Source organism: Pelophylax lessonae, assembly GCF_965119305.1.
Source record: "Pelophylax lessonae genome assembly, chromosome: 4".
NCBI classification, from domain to species: Eukaryota; Metazoa; Chordata; class Amphibia; order Anura; family Ranidae; genus Pelophylax; species Pelophylax lessonae.
In genome coordinates, this window is record NC_138771.1 from 400,233,407 (window position 1) to 400,253,721 (window position 20,315).

A 20,315-nucleotide genomic window follows, 5' to 3' on the forward strand; every position below is an offset into this window, starting at 1 on the left:
AGCAAAAAAACTAGGGCAGAGCATATTGCACACATAATTAACGATGATGGGAGGATGGTTACAGAGGACACTAAAAAAGCAACCGTGCTGAATGCTTTTTTCTCGTCAGTATTTACACAGGAAAAGGAGGGGTACACTAACCATGACTGTATGGTTAGTAGTAATACACAGGACTTGCCACTATGGCTAACAGAGGGTGAAATCAGGGAAAGGCTGGATAAACTTAACACAAACAAATCACCAAGCTCGGATGGCGTACATCCGAGAGTACTCAAGGAACTCAGTAAGGTTATATCCAGACCACTGTTCCTGATCTTTGCTGACAGTATTAGGACAGGAGATGTACCAGGGGAGTGGAGGAAAGCAAACGTGATTCCGATATTCAAAAAGGGTCAGAGGCATATACCGGGAAATTATAGGCCTGTCAGTCTGACATCAGTAGTATGTAAACTTCTAGAAGGGATGATAAGGGACTATATCGTAGAGTTTGCTAAAGACAATAGCATCATCAGCAGTAACCAGCACGGGTTTACTAATGGGTGTTCTTGTCAAACCAATCTCTTAACGTTCTACGAGGAGGTGAGCTGTGAGCTAGATAGGGGCAGACCAGTGGATGTGGTGTACCTAGATTTCGCTAAGGCATTTGATACAGTTCCCCATAAGCGCTTAATTTATAAAATAAGGTCTGCAGGTATCGACAGCAGGGTTTGCTCTTAGATACGGAACTGGCTAAAAGGGCAGGTCCAAAGGGTGGTAATAAACAGCGCATACTCAGACTGGTCTGAGGTAATAAGCGGGGTCCCCAAAGGCTCAGTCCTGGGACCAACCTTGTTCAATTTATTCATAAACAGCATTGAGGTCGGGATCAGTAGTTCAATATCAGTTTTTGCAGATGACACAAAATTGGGCAGGGCAATAACTGCACAGCATGAAGCAGATATCCTACAGGATGACCTGGACAAAATAACGGAGTGGGCAACGACTTGGCAAATGAGGTTTAACGTGGAGAAGTTTAAGGTTTTGCACTTGGGGACTAGAAACATAAAAGCACAATACACATTAGGAGGAGAACCCTTGGGGGAATCAAAAATGGAGAAAGATCTGGGAGTCTTGGTTGATGATAGACTAGGCAACAGCATGCAATCTCAAGCGGCAGCTGCCAAGGCTAGCAGAATATTAGCATGCATAAAGAAAGGGATGTTTTCCAGAGATAAGTCTATAATCCTTCCACTCTATAAAACTCTGGTCCGACCGCATCTGGAGTATTCTGTCCAGTTCTGGTCGCTGGTCCTCAGGAGGGATGTGTTGGAGCTGGAGAGAGTCCAGAGAAGGGCAACTAAACTGATTAGGGGATTGGAGGACCTTGATTATGAAGAGCGTCTGCAAACGCTTGATTTATTCTCCCTGGAGAAGAGACGCTTGAGGGGGGACATGATAGCAATTTTTAAATATCTCAATGGGGATCTCAGCTTAGAAAAAAAAGCTGTTCAGTCGAAGGGATTGCATGAGGACTCGGGGGAATACAATGCGATTAGAGGAGAAGCGTTTTAATCTCAGGAAGCGTGGGGGGTTCTTTACTGTTAGGGCTACAAGATTGTGGAATTCTCTACCACAAGAGGTGGTTTCTGAGGGTAGTATGGTGGCTTTCAAAAGACTATTAGACTTACATCTCAAGGATCAGAACATTCAGGGGTATGTGAGATGATTACAGCCACACACACCTACACAGGTTGAACTGGATGGACTATTGTCTTTATTCAACCTCACCTACTATGTAACTATATGTAACCTGTCGCCGACTCTGTCCATCAGCTCGCTGACTGATCAGTGTACTGACCCACTGCAATACCATGTGACTATTTACAGCAGATCACATGACAATTGTAAACAATGGAGGGCTTCCTTTCACGCCATCCATTGTGTACAAATGCTAGCTGCGACTGGTCACAGTGATCACATGGTACAGACAGGGCCAAACACAGCCCATCTGTACCATATGATTAGCTGTGGCCAATCACAGATAATCACAACAAAACACACCAAATGAATGTTTTATTCAGTAAAAATGGTTGCTTTTACCAGTGAACTTCACTGGTATAAACAATTATAATTTGTAAAAAAAACTGATCACTTCCCTAGTAAAAAAAACTGATCACTTCCCTAGAGTAGTACAGTGATACTATGGTAACGCTGTATTGCTCTGGCCACAGTTTGTTAAAAAAAAACGAAAAAAAAAAATCGTAAAAAAAGAAAATGGAATTTTTTTTTTTTACATACTGTCACCAGTCAGTGTGCCTGATCACCGCCACGCCCGGTATATAACAATGCTGTACTGCACTAGTGACCATATGTAAAAATTCCAAAAATTGTGACAAAAAATTACAACTTCAAAAAACTCGTCATGCCTCTTACTAAATACTGTTCTGTCTACTTTTGGGAGACATTTGTACTGTCCTGGCGTTTTTGTGCCTCAAGAAATGATCGACGATTGGACTAAAAAATATACACTGATTTGGTGTATTTTCACCCAAAAAATGTAACAGAATAGATTTTGGCCTAAATTTAAGAAAAATAAATTATACGCAAACTTTTATAACCGAAATAAGAAAAATTATTTTTTTTTTTTTTTTAATTTTCTGTCTTTTTCACTTTAGGAAAAGATTTTTAAAAAACCCAGCGGTGATCAAATACCACCAAAATAAAGCTCTATTTGTGTGAAAAAAATTGTAAAAATGTCATGTGAGTACAGTGTTGCATGACCGCTCAATTGTCATTCAAAGTGTAATAGCACTGAAAATTGGCCTGGGCACGAAGGGGATGAAAGTGCCCGGTATTGAATTGGTTATACTGCAAAATGTTTTGTTTTTTACTGTTAAAACTGTAAGGATGTAGAACTCCTTCACACAGTTGGTGGTGTCAGCTGAGAGTGTGAAGATTTTCCAAAAACATTTTGATGGGCATCTCAGTGAACACAATATACAGAGATGTGGGAAATGGTAGTGACATAAACACATACACATCCACACAGGTTGAACTGGATGGACTGGTTTATTTTTTCAATCTTACCAACTATGTAACAATAATGGGTTTGTAAACATGGGAACCACAATATGAATTTTATTGTAAGGTGACCTTTTTTTTTTTTTTTTTCTTTTTTCTCATAAAAAGGAAGTCCCATTCAGAACAAAAAAGAGAGAAGGAGCCTAAGAAGCCCACTATTAAAAAGCCTCTGAATGCCTTTATGTTGTACATGAAAGAGATGCGAGCAAAGGTGATTGCTGAATGCACACTGAAAGAGAGTGCAGCCATCAACCAGATTCTTGGAAGGAGGGTGAGTTATTTTATAGCAAAAGAATGTAATTTATTTTGCGTTCAGAGCTGTGGCCTCTGACAGCAGCCCAGGGGAGAACAATGTACAATCCTAATTCCAAAAAAATGTAGGATTCTGTGTATAATCTACATAAAAACAGAATGCAATGAGTGCAAATGTCATCAACCCATATTTTATTCACATTAGAAAATGTATCAAATGTTGAAACTTAAAAAATTTACCATTTTAAGAAACAAAGTAATTTTTAAATTGATGGCAGCAACACACCTCAAAAAAGTTGGGACAGGGCAACAAAATGCTGGGTGTAATAAATGGTACTAACAAGAAAGAACTGGAAGAACATTTTTCAACTAGTTTGCTTAATCTCCAACAGGTCAATAACATGATTAGGTATAAAATGAGCATCTTAGAGCGTCAGAGTGTCTCAAAAGTAAAGGTTGGCAGAGGTTCACCAATCTGTTAAAAGCTGTGTCTAAAAATTGTTGAACAGTTTCAGAATAATTTTCCTTAACATAAAATTGCAAAGATGTTAATTATAAAATCTGCAGTACATAGTATATTCAATTAGGAAAGGAATACTTCCAAAGATCCCGGTCTGTAAACACAGTTCTCCATGCCATCCAAAAATTTAATTTAAAGTGATTGTAAACCGCTGGAATGATTTTCTTTTTCTTCTTACCCTGCAAGGCAAAGGCATAATGTGCTAGTATGCATTGCATACTAGCACATTATGTAAAACTTACCTTAAAACTAAGCTGTTCCAGTGCTGAGATGTCAGGGCTGAAGGGAGGCCCATCTTCACCCATCTTGCTTCTGGGTTCGGGGACTCTGGCTCTGTGACTGGCCGGAGCCGCGATTATGTCACTCCCGCGCATGCGCAGAGCTGCTGATTACAGCACAGGGGTCTGAAGGAACGGCAAAGGTGGCTGTTCCTTCAGTGCACATGCCCCAGTGATGTCACTGGCTGCTTGCACAGTAAATATCTCCTAAACGGTGTCCGTTTAGGAGATGCAGTATCTCACAAAAGTGAGTACACCCCTCACATTTTTGTAAATATTAAATTTTCTCTTTTCATGTGACAACACTGAAGAAATGACACTTTGCTACAATATAATATAGTGAGTGTACAGCTTGTATAATGGTGTATATTTGCTGTCCCCTCCAAAATAACTCAACACACAGCCATTAGTGTCTAAACCGTTGACAACAAAAGTGAATACACCTCTAAGTTAAAAAAGCCAAATTGGGCACAAAGTGTCGATATTTTGTGTGGCCACCATTGTTTTCCAGCACTGCCTTAACCCTCTTGGCAGGGGCGTAACTACAGGGGTTGCAGGGGTTGCAATCGCTACCGGGCCCCATGCTCCAGGGGGCCCGGTAGCAAACCAGTGGGTGAACTTCTAGGATCTCAAAGGTCACACTTGCGACCGGGCCCTGGCATTTCACCACTGTGGGGAGGCCCCAAGATTGCAGGAAGGGGGCCCACTGCAGAACTTGTGAAAGGATCCTGATGCGGGACCATAATAAAAGGCCATGCAATGAGATTAAAGAGCCCCAGGATTAGTGGGAAGAGCCCCGGGCTTGAAGGGAAGGGCCCCGGCCAGGGGTCTGGGGGGCCCTTCATGGTTTCTTGCATCGGGGCCCTGAAGGTTCTAGTTACGCCTCTGCCTCTTGGGCATGGAGTTCGCTAGAGCGTCACATTTTGCCACTGGAGTCCTCTTCCTCTCCTCTCTGATGACATCACAGAGCTGGTGGCTGTTAGAGACCTTGCGTTCTTCCACTTTCCGTTTGAGGATTCCCCACAGATGCTCAATAGGGTTTAAGTCTGGAGACATGCCTGGCCAGTCCATCACCTTTACCCTCAGCTTCTTTGGCAAGGCAGTGGTCGTCTTGAAGGTGTGTTTGGGGTCGTTATGTTGGAATACTGCCCTGCGGCCCAGTCTCAGAAGGGAGGGGATCATGCTCTGCTTCAGTATGTCACAGTACATGTTGGCATTCATGGTTCCCTCAATAAACTGTAGCTCCCAAGTGCCAGCAGCACCCATGCAGCCCAAGATCATGACACTTCCACTACCATGCTTTACTGTAGGCAAGACACACTTGTCTTTGTACTCCTCATCTGGCTGCAGCCACATACGTTTGACACCATCTGAACCAAATACGTTTATTTTGGTCTCATGAGACCACAAGACATGGTTCCAGTAATCCATGTCCTTAAGGCCCGTACACGCGTACCGATTGTCGGCCGAAAATGTTCGGCCGCCGAACGATCGGCCGATTTTCGGCTTGTTAGTATGATGCCTCCGACAGCCGACAGCGCACTTTCGGCCGAAAAGAATCTGTCTTGCAAGCATGACAATTTTTGTATGCCGACACCAGAGCGGCCGATTGTTCGCCAGTCAGTACAGAATTCGGCCGACAGACAGCAGATTTGCAAGACTGGGCATGCTCAGAAAAGAAAAAACACAGGGAAAGTTAACCATTACATGACATCACTTCTGCAGTCGGCTGTAGTCGGCGGACAAAATTCTTGTGCAGTCTTTTGCACTTTTCAACAGACACCGACAGCCCTGGACAAAAGACGGCCGATCGTTCGGCCGACGATCGGTACTTGTGTACGGGGCATTAGTCTGCTTGTCTTCAGAAACGGTTTGTGGGCTTTCTTGTGCATCATCTTTAGAAGAGGCTTCCTTTAGGGATGACACCCATACAGACCAATTTGATACAGTGTGCGGCGTATGGTCTGAGCACTGACAGGCTAACTCCCCTCCCCTTCAACCTCTGCAGCAATGCTGGCAGCACTCATACAGCTATTTTCCAAGGCAACCTCTGGATATGACGCTGAGCACATGCACTCAACTTCTTTGGTCGACTATTGCAAGGACTGTTCTAAGTGGAACCTGTCCTGGTAAACCCCTGTATGGTCTGGGCCACGGTGCTGTAGCTTAATTTCAGAGTCTTAGCAATCTTCTTATAGCCTAGGCCATCTTTGTGTAGAGCAACAATTCTTTTTTTTCAGATTCTCAGAGTTCTTTGCCATGAGGTGCCATGTTGAACTTCGTAACCAGTATGAGAGAGTGATAACACCAAATTTAACAAACCTGCTCCCCATTCACACCTGAGACTTCGTAACACTAATGAGTTTCATGACATCGGGGAGGAAAAAATGGCTAATTGGGCCCAATTTGGACATTTTCACTTAGGGGGTCTACTCACTTTTGTTGCCAGCGGTTTAGAGCTTAATGACTGTGTGTTGAGTTACTTTGAGGGGACATAAAATTTACACTGCTGTACACTCACTACTTTACATTGTAGCAAAGTGTCATTTCTTCAGTGTTGTCACATGAAAAGATATAATAAAGTATTTACCAAAATGTGAGGGGTCTACTCACTTTTGTGAGATACTGTATTTACACTACCTATCGGGAAGCCTTATTATAGGCTTACCTATAGGTAAAAGTTACTTATGGAAGTTTCTGTTAGTTCATCAGTACTGAGATATATTAATGTAGTGTGAACCGTGGGCTCTATTTAGGTGTGAGGTAAAAATAAAAAATCTCTGTAAATTCAAAAAATAAAAAGGAAAAGTGCTAGTGCGGAAAAAAATCGGTGCAATATTTTGTTAATTCATCAATCCTGAGGTAGAGTTGTTGCAATGTAAACTATAGGCTCTATCTGGGTATGACCAAAACATTTTTATTAATGTGCAATGTAAAAGTGCATGAATTACTATGTACAAATAACACTGTGACTGTGTCATATATGGTGCAATGACACAGAGATAATGATTATAAAAAATACTCCAATAACCTACAATGAAAAATGGGCTCTAGTTTAAAAGTCCTTCCAACTTGGTGGCCATCTTTCTCCCCAAAAGAGCTGTACCGTCCCCATTAAGGTGCAGCCCATCCTTACTAAAGAGACGGTAGCCGACTGAGAAGTCAGCCCAGTTCTCCTGGAACCCAAACCCCTCCTTCCTACACCAATTCCTCAGCCACTTGTTAAGTTCCCTAAGCTCCTTCTGCCTCTCCTGTGTGGCTCGAGGTACAGGCAGTATTTCAGAGAAAACCACCTTGGAGGTCCTATTCCTCAATCTATTACCTAAGTCCCTGAAATCATACTTTAGGATCCTCCACCTTCCTTTTACTTGGTCATTAGTGCCCACATGCACCATGACCGCTGGGTCATCCCCAGCCCCGCCCAATAATCTGTCTACTCGATCCACGATGTGCCGAACTCAAGCGCCCGGTAAACAACATACTGTCCGGCTACCGCGATCTTTTCGACAGATTGCCCTCTCTGTCCTCTTGATGATTGAGTCCCCAACTACCACAACCTGTCTAACCTTTCCTGAATCTCGGCCCCCCTTCCTCCTGGAGCCGCCACTCCCCTGGCAGCTGGGGGAGGGCACCTGCTCCAGCACTGCCACCCCTGAGCTGATAACCCCCTCAACCTGCAATTTGGCAAATTTGTTAGGGTGTACCAACTCAGGACTGGCCTCCCTGACACTCTTCCCACTACCCTTCCTAACGGTCACCCAGCAGCCTACCACTGATACCTGCGTCTCCTCTACTCCTTCCTCCTCTATGCTGGCCCCTGCCAGCGCCTGATGGGTAATGTCCAAGCTCCTTTCCAGGTTGTTGATTTAGTGACCACCACATATTTTAAGACCATAGATCGTAACAGGTTCATTTGTATGGACAATTTCCACCACCCCTCTTGGCTGAAGTCTGTTCCCAAGAGCCAGTTTCTCAGGGTGAGGAGAAACTGCACCCACTTGGCGGACTACTTTCAGCAAGCCCAAGTCCTTAGGAGGAGGTTTTTGGACAAGGGCTATGCTGAGGTGGAGCTCGATGAGGTGATCTATGAGGTGGCAAATGGGGATAGGTCTGAGATGTTGCTGGATGACCCAAAAAGTAAGGCACCTGACGCTGATTTTGGGTTGCCCTTTATTACATCATATACCCAACAATACAGGGACATCAAAAGGATTTTTTCCAGGCATTTGAAAGTGTTTCAAAATGATAGGGTTTTGGCACCGGTGGTGGGTGATCAGATCAAAGTGGTCTACCGTGGTGCTCCACCTATGAGATTGAAGGGGGCTCCTAACATTGTTGACCGACCAGTCAAAGCTTCCTTCTTTCCCCAAACTAATGTGTTCTTCCCATGTAGAAAATGCGTGGTGTGTAGAGAAAATGCTATTAAGGATAGGAGAATCAGTTCTTTCCAATCCAGAACTACACACAAAAGTTACACTATTGGGTCCTTTAACACTTGTTCCTCTAAGAATGTGGTGTACCTTTTGGAATGCCCTTGTGGCTACCTATATGTTGGAAGGACCATCAGGGCTATGCAGGTGAGAGTTAATGAACACCTGGGGAACATCAGACGTGGCTTTCCTAAGCACAGTGTTTCCCCGGCACTACTTAGAGTGCCATAATAAGAAAGCCACTGGTACATCTATTATAGACATTGACCAATATACGGCCCAATGGAGGGGGAGCAATTTGAGACGCGAGATTTCCAAAAAGGAGACACGTTGGATTTACGAATTAAAGTGTTACACGCCACATGGTTTGAACGTGGACTGGGATGTCAACTGCGTCATTGGTAACAGTTGATCCTCAATTGAGTGGGGACTTCAGTTTCCGGTGTGCGGTTTGATGTCCCATTCCATACCCATATTGGGGTTCTCGCCACTTTCTTTTATTATTAGTGATTCTTCCTTTTTTTAGTGATTTTATATTAAGAATTTAAATACTTTTTATCATGTTTATTATATTCCTATTAAGACCAATATTAGGTCTTTATTTATATTTATTATTGGTTTTAGATTGTAATATCTGAATCATTTATATGTGACATCTAATAATGTTCATATGTGTTTTTATTAGAAGATACTCATGGTTTATGTAGGCCAGTATTGTTTAGTTCATAATTTAGGTTTTTCTCTGTTTTTCCTATGATTGTCAGATAAGCTTGTCCGGCTACCTATCACAGTTTTTATCCATTTTTCCTGTGTGGTATGCTTGGGTATGTCTTAAATGTGTTTTGCGAATGCTAAATGTGTTTGGTGACCCTCAGAATGTAAAATGTTTTTATGGAGTCCCCGAGGTGGATGTTAGGATGCTGCTGTTAATTTCCGGTTAGCAAGTAGTTTTGATTGGAGCGCAAGCATCAGCCCACTACCAGCGAGAGGGAGGTGCGTCCTTCCGGGATATCCACATAGCATAGTGCTGGAACGCACGTTGCTTGTTGGTGGATCGTAACCGGAAGTGAGGCACTTCCGTTAATGACGTGGCTTCCGGTGCGACGCAGTTACGGCCTCCGCGACTTCTGGGACCCCGGGATAGGATTTCCTGCATTTACTGTATATAAAGCGTGACAATGGGTGCAGGCTTTGCCTTTGACAATGTCCTACTCAGGGACGATCCCAGGCGGGTTCTTAGGGTGCAGTGCGCCCAGGCGCCGCATGGTGGGGGGCGCACTATCCTCTCCCGACCGCAAGTCTCTCACTGCAGCCTCGGAGCTGCCTGCTATATCCTTTGTAGTTGTGAGCTGAGGGGAGGGGCGACAGTGGGGGAGGCAAATTGACACCCACATTTTTTTCTAGCAGTTTTGTGTGCAGGGCCGCTGCTATTAGTGCACATAAGTCAGGGGTGCCGGAGATGCCCCCTCCTCATTGTCCGGGTTAGAGACAGCAGAAGGAAAGGGGACTTCTGGACCGACAAGCTCCATGTCTCCCCCCCCTCCAGGCGGGCAGATGGTGCATCCCAGTGAGCTGGGACACAAAGCAGCATCAGCAGATGGGCTGTCTTTGGAGCCTGGCCGGGGGGCGGAGACTAAAGGTCAGCTGACTCGTGAGGGCTGAATGTGGAGGGCTGGAGCTGATCTCGGCAGAGGTGTCACTGCTGCTAGTGTCAGACACCACGGAGCCAAAGTGAGTACTCATAGGCGTGCACACACTTATCATCTAATGCACATTACATACTTGCCCACAGCAGTGACTGTCCCACTACAGCTCCCAAACTCTTTTTTTCTATCTTCCCCAGAAATCTCCTGTACATTCTATCTGTGCCCTGATTTTCTTAGATTCCCTCCATCTCAGTGTCTGCTCAGAGAACCTGGAGGTGGGTTCTGCTGACACTGTGCAAGGAGGGGGTGAGCTGATGTTCTAAGAAAAGTAAATTTAAGGAGATAAGCTGGCTGTTTTACATCAGCACTTATCAGGAGGATTTGATTGCAGGGAGATGAGAATGATTAAGCTATTACTACATACACCCCCCACACACTCTGTGTATGTCCAGATAATGTGAAGAAACTTTATGACCATTCCATTAACCCTCTGTTATCAAAGTCTAATTCCCCACATTACCTAACCACTCAATACAAGTTAACTGTCCTCAATAAATAGAGCAGAGCACAGTGTTCACGGCCATTTACATGGTAGTGCAATTCTATGAACACTACATATTTGGAGAAAATCTGTTATTTTGAATTTACACAGTTTAGCTTTTTTTGCACAAAAGCGCAGGTGTGGTTTTTATACATCACATGTAGGGCTGCCCATTCATTTCAATGGGCTGCCCTACTCATGAGCAACATGGAAAAGAAGTCCCTTCCCCATCCCCCACCAGCACTGCCACTGATCCCACTGTCATATACTACCCTAGCCTGTCCGTATACTACCCTAGCCTGTCAAGTCGCACAGCAAGTCAAAAGCCATTGTTTTCAATGTGGCCCGTTTCCACTGCCGTGTCTTGAGTTGCGGCGACTTCAAAAGTAGTTCGTGCACTACTTTTGAGCCGTTTTCAGTGCGACTTCCCTCTATAATGAGGGACAAGTCTCACTGAAAGCCGCAAACAACTTAAGCTAGGAAGTTGCGCTAGAAGTAGCACGACTTCGTAGCCGCACTAGTGGAAACCGAGCCTGACTGTAACTTAGACTGAAGTTTAATGCATAGTAAAACGTTTTTATTTTGCCTAGGGCGCCAAAAATCCTTGCACCAGCCCTGGAGAGGAGGAGCCGTACAGAGGAAGCAGCAGCTTTGCTCTCTACTGCAGCCGCCTGCTTTCTCTGTACGGCTCCTCCTCTCACAGGCGGAGTGCATTTGATATCACTCCGCCTGTGAGTCGGGACTATGGAGGCGCCGTTCTCACAGTGACAGCCCCAGCCCCGCTGAGATATCACACAAGAGCTTTACACCACAGAGCCCAGCATACCACAGAGCCCAACATACCACAGAGCCCAGCACCACAGAGCCCAGCATACCACAGAGCCCAACATACCACAGAGCCCAACATACCACAGAGCCCAGCACCACAGAGCCCAGCATACCACAGAGACCGGCACACCACAGAGGAGCCAAGAATCAGGACCAGCAGCCAGACCCCAGGACCAGCAGCCGGAATACAGGACCAGCAGCCTAGCCCCAAAAACCAGGACCAGCAGCCAGATCCCAGGACCAGCAGGCCAGCCCCAGCAGCCAGACCTTAGGACCAGCAGCAAAGCCCCAGAAGCCAGGACCCAGTCCCAGAAGCCAGACCCCAGGACCAGCAGCCAGCCCCAGTACCCATTATTTAAGGTAAGTGAAGTCTTCTAGTCTTGGGCCTGGGCATCAAAGTGCTATTAATTAATATAATATTGTTTATTTTTCTATTGTTTGGTGACACTCTAATGTAGTCTCTCATCGGGGATGGAGGGGACTCTTTCTATCAGAGACTCTCCAATAGGCACAGAGAGGACCTCTGTAAGATAAACCCCCCTCCAGGTCCCATTAGACTCTGTTGTAGTCTCTAATGGAGCCTGGTGGGGGGTCTTTCTAACATAGACTTTAAAATGCACACAGAGATGACCTCTGTTCGCGAGACCCCCCTCCAGGTCCCATGATACAACCCCATTGTAGTCTCTAATGGGGCCTGGTGGGGGCTCTTTCTAACAGACTCTCTAACAGAGGCCCTCTCTGTGTTCCTTGGAGAGACCCCCTCCAGGTCCCATTAGGAAAGGGGAGGAGTTGGTAAGATGACCACGCCCACACGGGGGGCGCCATAAATATTTCTGCACCCAGGCGTCTGTTACCCTAGGATCGGCCCTGGTCCTACTTGTAACAAAATGCGTCAGACACGTCCGCATGTACGTCGATATGCTTATTCTGACTACCTAATATTCCATGCGCTATCTATTGGTGGACATGTGAGTTGCCAATTTTATTTGCCTTTTACCTAATAAAGAAGTTTACTATGCCATTGGAGTTTGTTCTCTATCTTTGGAGGTATATGGGTCATGTAAGGCTGAACACCTGAGTGGAGTTTTTGGAATCGCTACCTTCATTGATTTGTTTGCTTTCCGGAGATTTGCCTGGTCTAGGGAATCATTTGAACACATGCCTATTTTGACCTACCCTAACCAGTGCTCAATTGGTTCCGGTAAGAGGACATCTTTATTGTTTGATGCATGTGGTGATTTCCTTCTCCTACCCTGATACCATCTCCTGGTGTTGGACTTCCTGTTATCTGACCTTTTGGAATATATCTACATTTTTGTTGGACTATACATTAAGCAGTATTGCCTATCATTTGTGCTTGATATAAGTTGGCGCTGTACTATTACCACCTATCTATGATCCTGTAGAATTATTTTATTAATTCGGCTTTATCATGGATTTTACAATTATGCCAACTTTCACAGGTTCTCTTTAAAACATGTTACTGGGAACCTGGCATAAGGTCAAATCCTAAAATAGAAGTATGAATGTCATCTTGTCCAGTTGTCTTCCATTTGTTCTCTTGTCCAGAGTTTATTGCTTGAGAGGTCAACAGGTCAGTGGCTAACCTGTCAAATATAACTTCAGAGATATTTGAGACATACTAAACTGGACACATGAATATATCTTTTATGAAGAGAATAGTGGTTTATCTATAATAGTTAGTTATTTAAGTTGGTTAAGTTATTTAATATAGTTCGCTAGGAATTGTGTGTTTTGATATATATATTCTTTATTGAAATTGATTATCCATTTGTAAGTTTGGTTATTGTTTTAAAGAATGTATATGTTACAAAAGGTAACCCTTTTAGCTTGAGAAAAGGTCATACCATACTATGGTTTATATCAGAATATTACTATGTGTTTCTGTCAATCAAAAGTAGTTCAAGTCTAGTCAGCTTTTTGGTCATATACATATTAGAAATTATTACTAATATGGGCATCACACATTTAGCTTAAACTGTATTGGGTCATAACTGCATTATGAGTTTTGAATGCCTGAAGAACAGTATAAATACAGTATTCTTTTTTTTAAATAATCTTTATTTAACAAATTCAAAACAACATACAGAAATATAAAATAGCAAAGAAGTGCATAAGTGCATGTAGGAGAAAAAAAAAAACACAGAAAAGGCACAATCGGCATTATGTTCAGTCCGGACATCATTAGTGAAACAAAAAAAGTCCATAGGGGTCAATTAATCAGTCATTGTGAAAGCGTGTGCCAATATCGGCCAAACAGCAAATACAATTATGGACCCCCAGGATGCGCTGTGTCTGTCAGTGCCGCCCAAAAAAAGGGATCCCCGCAGAGGAGGCCGGAGGGCCCGACAGACACCACACACAGTTCCAGCATCTGTACACATTAACGTCCGTGTCACAGTTTATACAGCCGCAGAAGCGACTACTGGCCTCAGAGAGACAAGAAAAAAAAAAAGGGAAAAAAAAAGGGGGGGGAGAGATAGTATAGGGGAAAAGACAAACATGAAGGATAAAACAGGTAGGGAAAGGGAGGTCCGTGCAGGGGGCGCGGGCCCCGGGCTGGAGAAGACCAGGTAGGAGTCCTAGAGTTCAGCCGCTAATATTAGGAGTGTGTTCATCCGAGATCTCATCAGAGTAATACATCCACCCCGTCCAAGTGTCCTTAAAGCGTTCCTCCCTACCCTGTGACGTGAGAACACGTCTTTCGGCTTCCATCACTAGGTTGACCTCCTTTTTCCATTCAGAGAGCGTGGGGCAGGCGGAACTCCGCCAATGCCTCGGTATGAGGCACTTGGCGGCGTTCAGCAGGAAAGGAACTATACTACGTTTGTAGCGTTTGATCGAGGAGTGTGTATCATGGAACAGGTATTGAAGGGGAGCACGGGAAGGAGGGGTGAGCGACAGCTTGGATACCCAAAGATGTACAGCGTCCCAGAAGGGCTGCAGTAGGGGACACTCCCACCAAATGTGGAGGAAAGTGCCCACCTGACCGCAGCCCCTCCAACAATGGGGGTCCGAGCCCAGAAATATCCGAGCCAACTTGGCAGGGGTCCTGTACCATCGGGCCACAAATTTATAGGCCGACTCCTGTATCCTGGTGCTAATAGAGGAGACATGGGTCAAACGCAGAATGCGAGAGAGTTGTGGAGGGGAAAATTCCACCCCCAGCTCTCTCTCCCATTCCTTCATGAAATAGGGAGGCGAGGAGGAGACCCCGCTCAATAACAATTTGTACATGTGCGACAGTAGGTGGCGGGACTCCGGAGGGTCGACAAACCACTTCTCGAAGTCCGAGAGGCCAGTTATCGGGCGTGGAGCAGTTGGGAGTGTGACGAAAAAGTCAGTCAGTTGCCTATAGCGCCAGTCAGACATCGGAAAGTCACCGAAGCGATCGCGCAAAGTCGCAAGGGGCAGCAAAGTGCCTGCCGGGGCAAATTTCCCGCAGTACAGTTTGCCATCAGCGTTCCAAGAGCGAAAAAAGCGTACATCCTCCCCCGGGGGGAACCAGGGAAATCCCCCCAGGGGAGCCAAAGGGGACACGCCGGAAGACATGGCGCCAGACGCATTAAGGCCATCCCAGATGCGGAGTGTGGCCACAGTCAGGGGTGACGTCCAGGCCGACAGTCCACGATCGCCCGAAGGAATCCACGGGGCACCCGCAAGATTCCGGCCCGCCATCTAAAGCCAAAGGATCGCCGTAGAGTCGAAGCCAGGTCGGGGGGTACATGAATAGGTAGCAATTCAGATTTATCATAATTGACCTTGAAATTGGAAAGTCGCCCGAACAGATCCAGCTCTCGTACCAGTACAGGGAGGGAGAGCTGTGGTCGGGTAAGATAGAACAGCAGGTCATCGGCATATGCCGACACCTTATGTTCCGTACCACCCACCGTAACACCAGCAATGTCAGACAGTGCCCTCACTCTCCTCAAAAAGGGTTCCAGGGCCAGGGCGAAAAGAAGGGGTGACAGGGGACAACCCTGTCGGGTGCCATTATAAATGGGAAAGGGATCCGACAGCAACCCGTTCACCCTGACCCTGGCACTTGGGCCGTGATATAGGGCCAAGATCCACCCCAACATACGGGACCCGAGCCCCAGAGATCGAAGAACCCCCGACAGGTATGGCCAGGCCACCCTGTCGAAGGCCTTCTCCGCATCCAGGGATAGAGCCAGACAGGGAAATCTGTCCGGTCCATGCTGAGCCCAGTGGAGCACATGGAGAGCCCGGACAGTATTGTCCCGGGCTTCTCGGAGGGGCATGAATCCCGCCTGGTCAGGGTGGATCAAGGACGCAATATGGTCTTGGAGGCGAAGCGCCATAATTTTGGCCAGAATCTTGGTATCAGCGTTGAGGAGAGAGATGGGCCTATAGCTGGCACAGTGGTGGGGGTCCTTACCCGGTTTCGGGAGTACTACAATGTGGACCAACAGCGCCTCAGGTGGGAGGGGCCGTTCATCCGACACCGCGTTAAAGTAGGTACACATATGGGTGCCAAGAATGGGGAGCAGGGACTTATAATAGTGGTTTGTGAAGCCGCCCGGGCTCTTGCCTGCGGGCAAGCCAGATACCACCCTGCTCACCTCCGTCTCGGTAATGGGAGCCTCCAACTCCTCCAGGACCCCATCCGGGAGCCTGGGGAGTCCGGAGTCTGCCAAGTAGTCTTGAATGTCGGACGGCTGACCCCCCCCAGCCCGAGGGAGATGGTACAGGGACTCGTAAAAGCGTTGGAAGCAAGTGGCTATGCGAGGGGAACTGACAACTTTGCCTTTAGGAGTCTCCAAGGCGTGGACATGACGGGCTTCCGACCTTTTATGTAGCATTCGGGCCAGCAAGCGACCGCACTTGTTCCCATGCTCATAAAAACGGTGTGCCCAGAAGCGCAGCTTATCCCGGGCCCGTCTGTCCAGGCAGGAAGACAAGGTGTTCCTGAGCTCCTCTAGGGAACGAGCATCCTCAGGAGCCCTGGCACGCTTATGTTTGATTTCCAAATCGTGGATACGATCCAGCAAGTCAGAAATCTCCTGCTGTCGTTGCCGCTTCAATCGTGCACCGTGCGAAATGAGGACCCCCCTGATCACAGCCTTATGGCCCTCCCAGACAGCGGACGGGGAGACATCAGGCGAAGAGTTAAGCTCAAAATAGGAGCGCACCTCTCCAGTAACCTGATCCAAAATGGAGGGGTCATCCAGGAGGTTTTCATTGAGGCACCACGTCCGGGTCACACTGTGAGCACCGGGGGCGTGATCGTCAGGGAGACCGCGGAGTGATCAGAGAGGGTAATGGACCCAATCGAAGCGGCAAGGACAGAGTCCAGGTGGTACTGATCCACCATGAACAAATCCAGTCTGGAGTACATGTCATGAACTTTGGAGTAGTAACTGTAGTCCCTAACCCCGGGATTGAGGATCCGCCAGCAGTCTACCAAATGCAGGGCCCTGAACTGCCTCCGAAGGTGCTTCTGAGCTCGAAAAGAAAGAGGAGAGCATCCCGAGGAGGAGTCCAGGGAGGGATCAAGTACCACATTAAAATCCCCCCCTAAGAGAACAATGCCCTCCCGAAACCCCTTGAGCTTGGTAAGGGTTGAGGACAAAAAGGAGACTGTTCTAGAGTTAGGCGCATACACATTAGCAAGAGTGTACGTGTGGCCATGGATCGTACCCTTCAGAAATAGGAAGCGCCCCTCAGGATCCGTTAGGGAGTCCATGAGTACAAAGGGACATTGTTTGTGGATGGCTATGGCAACCCCCCTGGCTTTGGCAATCGGGGATACACTATGATACCACTGGGAAAACATCTGGGTAGGTAAGCGGGGAGTGGAGGAGGCAGTGAAGTGCGTCTCTTGTAAATAAAGCACATCAGGGCGCAAGTGACGCAGTTCCTGCCACATCCTTCCCCTCTTATTGGGAGAGCAAAGCCCCCGTACATTGTACGAGGTCACTCGCAATACATCAGCCATAAGACAGCGATGGGCAGTCGGCAAGAACCGGTAAACAACATGCGATCAAAGGCCTCGCCCCGATCAGCAAGGGAAGCAAAAAGAACTCCAAGACGCATTGCTCCACACCTCCACCGTGGGCCTCAGGCCCCCCCCCAGACCACCCAAGAAAAGGAAAAGAGAGAAGGGAATGGGAAAAAGAGGGGAGAGGGCAGGGGGGAGACAGACAGAAAAAATAGGACAGTGGAAACAATGAGTAGAAAAGAGAGAGCAGGAGACAAAAACCATCCCCAGCATGGAGAGCCATCCCGAAGGGACACGCCCCCTCAACCTCAAAAAAGAGGGGGCAGCTCCAACTAACCATAACCAAAAAAGAAAGGAGAAAAAAACCCTCAAGGACTCGGGATTACCCAGACCCACGGGGCCACCTACTGTGGGGTAGTGACTGAACCACCAGTGAGAGGAGCAATGCATCTCCGAGCCATTGAACATCAACAATGAAGTAAACATGACCTGTAGCCAGGCTGGGGGGGACCCACGGCCCCTGAGGGCCCCGGGTCAGCCCCAGTCCGCAGGGGGGAAAATCCCACCCTGAACTCATCAATATGTAAATCAAGCATATTTAACAACATAGTGCAAATACCACCATAACAATAGAGGGACCCAGACAAGCCCCCCATAGCAGCAGAAGTTGAGTTAAGCCCACCGTCCGGCAAGTCTCTAGCGAGAGTGAGCAACGTTCAGTCGTGCTGGGAGGCCCGGGCAGAGCCCCGAACCTCTGCGACGCTTCCCACCTTGCGAGGCGACCTGCTGCCACCGCTCAGGGCGTTGCGGCAAGGGGAGAGCACTCTGCAGTCTCCAGTCAGGAAAGTCTGTCAAGGGGACATCCAGGGCAGTACAGAAGCGTTGCAAGTCATCCTTGGTGCGGAGAACGGCCGACTTGCCATTCCTGGAGGCAGTAAGACGGAAGGGGAATCCCCAGCGATACACCACCTGGTGAGAGCGTAAGGTATCCAGTAGGGGGCGCAGGGAGCGCCGTTGCATAAGTGTCCGCCTAGACAGGTCGGGGAACAGAGAAAGTTGTGCACCATCAAAGTCGATCACAGCCATAGACCGTGCAGCCTTCATAATGTCCTCTTTCACAGCATACTTATGAAGTTTGCATATGACATCCCGGGGTGGCTCCCCCTCTTTTGGTGGGGGAAGCAAGGCCCTGTGCGCTCTGTCAATGTCAATGATATCAGGGGCTCTGTTTCCCAAAATCTGGCGGAAAATACCCTGAACAGAGGGGACCAGGTCAGGAGCTCTAGTGGCTTCAGGAAGCCCCCGAATGCGGATGTTCTGGCGTCTGTCCCTGTTCTCATAATCATCAAGCTGATCCATAAGTGTATTAAGGACAGTGTCGTGCGTGCTAGCAGCCTCCTGAAAGGAGGACAGGGAATGCAGTATATCATCCTGGCCGGATTCCAGGGAAGCCACCCTGTGTCCCAGAGCCTCAGTGTCCGCCCTCAGCCCCTCCAATGCCTGAGTGACCGACTGCTCCACCGTAGTGGTGATCAGGTGCACAATCTCCGTCCTGGTCGGCAAGGCCTTAATGTGGGCCTTCCAGTCCCAGTCCTCCTCCGTGTCTCCAGAGTCTGTGGAGTGAGGTGACACCGCAGTATATGGCAAGAAGGGGTTGGGGCTGCGCCCCTGTACCTGGGATAGCTGTATTCCAGAGGAGGAAGGTGGTCCCGGGAGCAGCGTGGAGGCCGGAGAGGATCGGGGCGCCGCCATCTTGGCCGCCTCGCGGCGGCTCCGAGGGGTTGCTGAGAAGAGATCGCGGAGGTCCGTGGAGCGTGCAGAGAGCCCTCCGGGGGGCTGGGAGGACGGTCGCTTCTTTGGTGGCATCGCCAGTAGGTAAGTAGATGATCGGTGGTCGCTACAGGTCAAGCGGCAGGCTCAGGGAAGCAGGAGCTCGCACGAGATGCGTCCTCACACCATCACGGTCAGGCCACGCCCCATAAATACAGTATTCTAAGACGCAGGACACTCAGACATCTCATACACTCACACACTCCTTCAACACACTGAAGGTTTTTCACATACATATTGAAACTCACTTCATTGTTTTCTTTAGGCCTACACACTCTGCCTGACTTCAACAGCTGTTTCACAGACACCTCATGGTAGCAAGAGCTAACAAGAAACAAATCTTTATCTCCTTCTTATTTTGCTTACAATGTACTGGACTGTCTTTCTTTTTACATTGTATTTATGCTTGGTGCCAAGTGTGATTGAATAAACTCACACTTCGTTTTTAGTCAGCCTGGCTAATGAACTATTTGAACACAACGCCTAAAAAGACGCTAGAGATAATTTTTAATATCCGCAACATTTTACAGATCCACATTTATTTTTGTACTGGCAGCCTTCTATTTTTTGCTATTTAATTTATAATAGCTTGTAGTGTGACTGAGCGCGGTTGGTTTATTTATCCAAAGTGCAAATAGTGCTGATATCCAAAAACAAGGTGTTCACAGTGTTCACACGTGAAAGTAATTTCACCCACAGTGCTCCACTGATTCTCCTAGATAGAACTCACCAGAATTGTTGCTGGTAAAATTATAAACCAGCCAAAACGCTTATTCAAAACAGAGATCAGCCAGATACTTTTCTCCTTTAACTTAATAGTGCTCCCCACGAATGGATCAAGAATCAGGATGGTATATACAGTATAAGGAAATAAAATAAGGAATGCCAACAATAGCGTAATTCCATATAACTATTTATTTAATCCAAAATAAAATATAAAAAATGAT

The 20,315-nt window shown here is 47.0% G+C and overlaps 1 protein-coding gene across 2 annotated transcripts in view; it reads left to right on the top strand.

Moving 5' to 3' along the window:
* Nucleotides 1–20,315, top strand: part of TCF7 (transcription factor 7) — a gene marked incomplete at its 5' end in the record, with an annotated part of 1,449,389 nt that overhangs the window by 979,068 nt on the left and 450,006 nt on the right. For both annotated transcript variants that reach the window (XM_082255193.1, XM_082255194.1), the window contains one exon: nt 3,169–3,331. In XM_082255193.1, coding sequence (XP_082111319.1) covers nt 3,169–3,331 — 163 coding nt within the window. The remainder of the gene's footprint in view (nt 1–3,168; nt 3,332–20,315) is intronic.